We start from the raw sequence: 3,651 nt of genomic DNA, 5'->3' as shown, positions 1-3,651 counted from the left end.
TCTGATTTATAAACAGCTGAAGAAAGGTTCTGATTTAAAAACAGCTGAAGAAACGAAACGTTCTGATTTAAAAACAGCCGAAGAAATGTTCTGATTTAAAAACAGCCGAAGAAAGGTTCTGATTTAAAAACAGCTGAAGAAATGTTCTGATTTAAAAACAGCTGAAGAAAGGTTCTGATTTATAAACAGCTGAAGTAAGGTTCTGATTTATAAACAGCCGAAGAAATGTTCTGATTTAAAAACAGCCGAAGAAAGGTTCTGATTTAAAAACAGCTGAAGAAATGTTCTGATTTAAAAACAGCTGAAGAAACGTTCTGATTTAAAAACAGCTGAAGAAATGTTCTGATTTATAAACAGCTGAAGAAAGGTTCTTATTTAAAAACAGCTGAAGAAATGTTCTGATTTATAAACAGCTGAAGAAACGTTCTGATTTAAAAACAGCTGAAGAAACGTTCTGATTTAAAAACAGCTGAAGAAAGGTTCTGATTTATAAACAGATGAAGTAAGGTTCTGATTTAAAAACAGCTGAAGAAAGGTTCTGATTTATAAACAGCTGAAGTAAGGTTCTGATTTAAAAACAGCTGAAGAAAGGTTCTGATTTAAAAACAGCTGAAGAAAGGTTCTACATGTTTCACTCACTCGTCTCTCCACTTCCTGTCTCCGTCTCGTCTCCGAAGAAGGAAAACTTAAATCCGGTCGACTCTTGTTTCTCTGTGCTGCGATCAGCTGAGAGGAGCTGCTCTTCCTCCCCTCCTCCCTCCTCTTCCTCCAGCTGATTCCACTCAGCCTTTTCTTCTTCTTCTTCTTCGGTGACGTCGTCCTTCGCCTGACTGAAGACGGCCTTCAGGTCTCCGGACACGTCGTAATAAATCTCTTTAGAAACGTCAGGAAGCTTCTGAGCTTCCTCCCTCTTCTTCCTCCTGGCTGACTTACTGTAAACAAACAAACAAACAAACAAAGATGAGTCTGTTCACGTTTTCATAAGAACATGCAATCAAACCTCACTTCACTTCATACATGTTCCAGTCGTGGCCACAGGAAGTTAGCTCTGCTGTCATCAGAGGCTAACAAAATAAGAGCGGTACTGTTTTTTTCATTTTGTCTTTAGCCTTTTGCTACTTTTAGCTTTTAGCTAGCGTTCTGCTTCCTTCAGCAGCTGAGTTTCAGTTCCTTATATTCCAGCTGAAAGCTGCAGGTGCTATCTCCTGCAGTCAGATTGGTTTCTACCTGTCCTTCTTGCTTTCTTCAGGTTTGACCTCGAACGCAGCGTGTTCCTCTCGGCTCGGGTCGTAATGAAGCGACGACACGTCTCTGAAACAAACAAATGTTTTTATTTATTTACTCTTTTAGCTCTTTGACACTTTCAGGTTTGGGTCGAGGAGAAGCCGCGATTCGGCCGACCTGAATTTTTTAGCTTTGCTCGCCGTCTTGCTGCCGGTTTGTCGGCTGCTTCCGAGGATGCTGTGCAGGATGGAGAGGTTCTTCTTCTTCTCCTCCTCCAGAGCCTCCTCTTCCTCCACCGGGCTCGTCTTCACCTCTGAGAAACAAACACGATTCTGCTTCAGCACGGTGAGGTTGCACAGTTTAAAAACCTTTAAAAGCAGCTAAAATGTGATCAAATTAGCTGAAAACATCATTCGGCTGCTGATTGTCTGGAAACATCCATCCTAACCTGCTGCTCCACCCTCCTCCTCCTCCTCTTCTTCATCTTCCAGGAAACGGGAATCCATCCGGAACCGCTCGTCTGTTCCGAAGCGAGACTGGAGCGCCATCAGCTGGAGAAACAAACAGCAGCAGCTTTTAGCTAACCCTTTAGCTTTTAGCTTGTGTCCAATAAGTAAATAAATAAATAAGTAAATAAACAAATAAGTAAGTAAGTAAATAAATAATAAAACTCTTTGTTTTTACCTTCTGTCCTGCACGACCTTCAAACTCAGGCCTGATGTTGAACCTGCTGCCGTCCTCCTCTTCATCACCCTCCTCCTCCTCATCCTCACTGTCGGCAAACAGCCGAGGAGCCGAAGGTTTCAGCCGAACCTGAAAACGCAGAGTTTACCTTCAGCTGCTCCACGAGAAACAAAACAACATAAACATGACCAACAGCTGATCATCACTCGCCTCCTGATTGGCTGTAGCCCCGCCCACATCCTTCTCTGATTGGCCGTCCTGGAGCAGACTCCTTTTTGAAACCTCCTCCTCATCATCATCATCATCAGAGCCGAAGACGATGTGTTTCCCTGCACTCGGAGCTGGAGCGTCCTGAAGAAGATCAAAGCTTCGTCACATCTGATCAGGACTGAAACAGGAAGTGTTTACAAAATAAAAGCCCTTCACCCACCAGGTTGGACAGAGCGCCCCGGATCAACTTCCTGTGTTCTTCAGCTTCCTTCTGTCTCTGCTGGAGAGCAGCCAGCCTCCTCATGTTGGCCTTCCTCTGCAGCTCTTCCTCCTCCTCTGCTCCCAACGCCACCCGGGGAGGAGCCTGATGCTCCTCCTCCTCCTCGCTGTGAGGAGCCAGACTGACCTGCTGCTCCTCTTCCTCAGAGCAACTGCTGGATGAAGGCTGATCCTCTGCTGAGGATCTGTTGTTACGAACAGTCTGACTGGATTTTTCCTCCTCCTCTTCTTCCTCCACCTCCACCTCCTCCTCCTCTTCTTCCTCCACCTCCTCATCATCACTGCCAGAGGAAGATCCAGTCTGTGGACTGAGGAGAACTTTATGAAGATGAGTTTTTGCAGCTTTAGAAGACAGCATCTTCTTCACCTCCTCCTCCCCCTGTTGAGATTCAGAATTCGGTGTCTGTTTTTTAGCACCTCCTCCTCCCTCCTCCTCCTCCCCGTCTCCCATCAGTGACTTGGTCCCCATGAAGGCAGGCAGCGTGATGCCCCTCCTCTTCCTCCTCGGCTGCTCTTCGTCCTCCTTGCTGTGCTCCTTCAGGAGGGAGGCCAGGATCTCCTCGGGTGTGATTCCCTTCTTGGGCGCCGCTCGCTCCGCGGGGCCCGAGGAGGCGTCGGCGTCTGGTTCGGAGGCGGAGCCGGGGATTCTGGGAGCTGCGGTCTCAGCCAGCGTCTGTAAATCCTCCAGGGAGATCTCCAGACGGGTGGCGTTAGAAAACATGGCGTCGTAATCTGAGTCTGCAGAGGAAGAGGATGCTACTTCTTCATCACCATCGCTCTGCTGAGAGGATGAAGGTCCTCCCTCCTCCTCCTCCTCCTCCTCCTCCTCTCTACAGTCTGTTGAAACGTGTTCGATGCTTCCAGCAGGAAGTTTCTCTGCAGGTTTTCTTCTGGATGCGAACAGTTCATCTGTGTCGGCAGAGTCGTAGTCTTCCTCGTCTTCCTCGTCTGAAATCACAAAGATAAACTTGGAGTTTGGTCACAGACAGGATCGATTTGAAAACCGGACCGGACCGGTTACCTTTTTGTTTTGATCTGACCAGGAAGTCGACTCCCACCACCTCCAGGCTATCGTCCTGCACCTCCTGCTGCAGTGCATCATGGGACGTCTGCTCAGCCGCCACCAGCCTGCGGAGCTCCTCGTCCGAGTCGCTGTCAGACCAACATCTTCCCTCCCGCCGAGCCGGCCTGTGATTGGCTGGAGGTTCTGATCTGTTGGCGAGTCGATGGATTTGGGTCTGCTCAGATCTAAAC

General features: G+C 47.8%; 1 protein-coding gene across 1 annotated transcript in view; it reads right to left on the bottom strand.

The window, feature by feature from the left end:
* The window catches only part of nol8 (nucleolar protein 8), a gene marked incomplete at its 5' end in the record, with an annotated part of 11,139 nt that overhangs the window by 3,502 nt on the left and 3,986 nt on the right, over nt 1–3,651 (bottom strand). Inside the window, 8 exon segments of the mRNA XM_014015303.1 lie at nt 640–932; nt 1,228–1,311; nt 1,402–1,537; nt 1,673–1,775; nt 1,909–2,037; nt 2,119–2,259; nt 2,339–3,345; nt 3,419–3,645. Coding sequence (XP_013870757.1) covers nt 640–932; nt 1,228–1,311; nt 1,402–1,537; nt 1,673–1,775; nt 1,909–2,037; nt 2,119–2,259; nt 2,339–3,345; nt 3,419–3,645 — 2,120 coding nt within the window.

This window comes from Austrofundulus limnaeus, unplaced genomic scaffold (assembly GCF_001266775.1).
Source record: "Austrofundulus limnaeus strain Quisiro unplaced genomic scaffold, Austrofundulus_limnaeus-1.0 Scaffold127, whole genome shotgun sequence".
NCBI lineage: Eukaryota > Metazoa > Chordata > Actinopteri > Cyprinodontiformes > Rivulidae > Austrofundulus > Austrofundulus limnaeus.
Note: the sequence above shows the minus strand (reverse complement) of the source record. Positions and strands in the feature narration are given on the sequence as shown.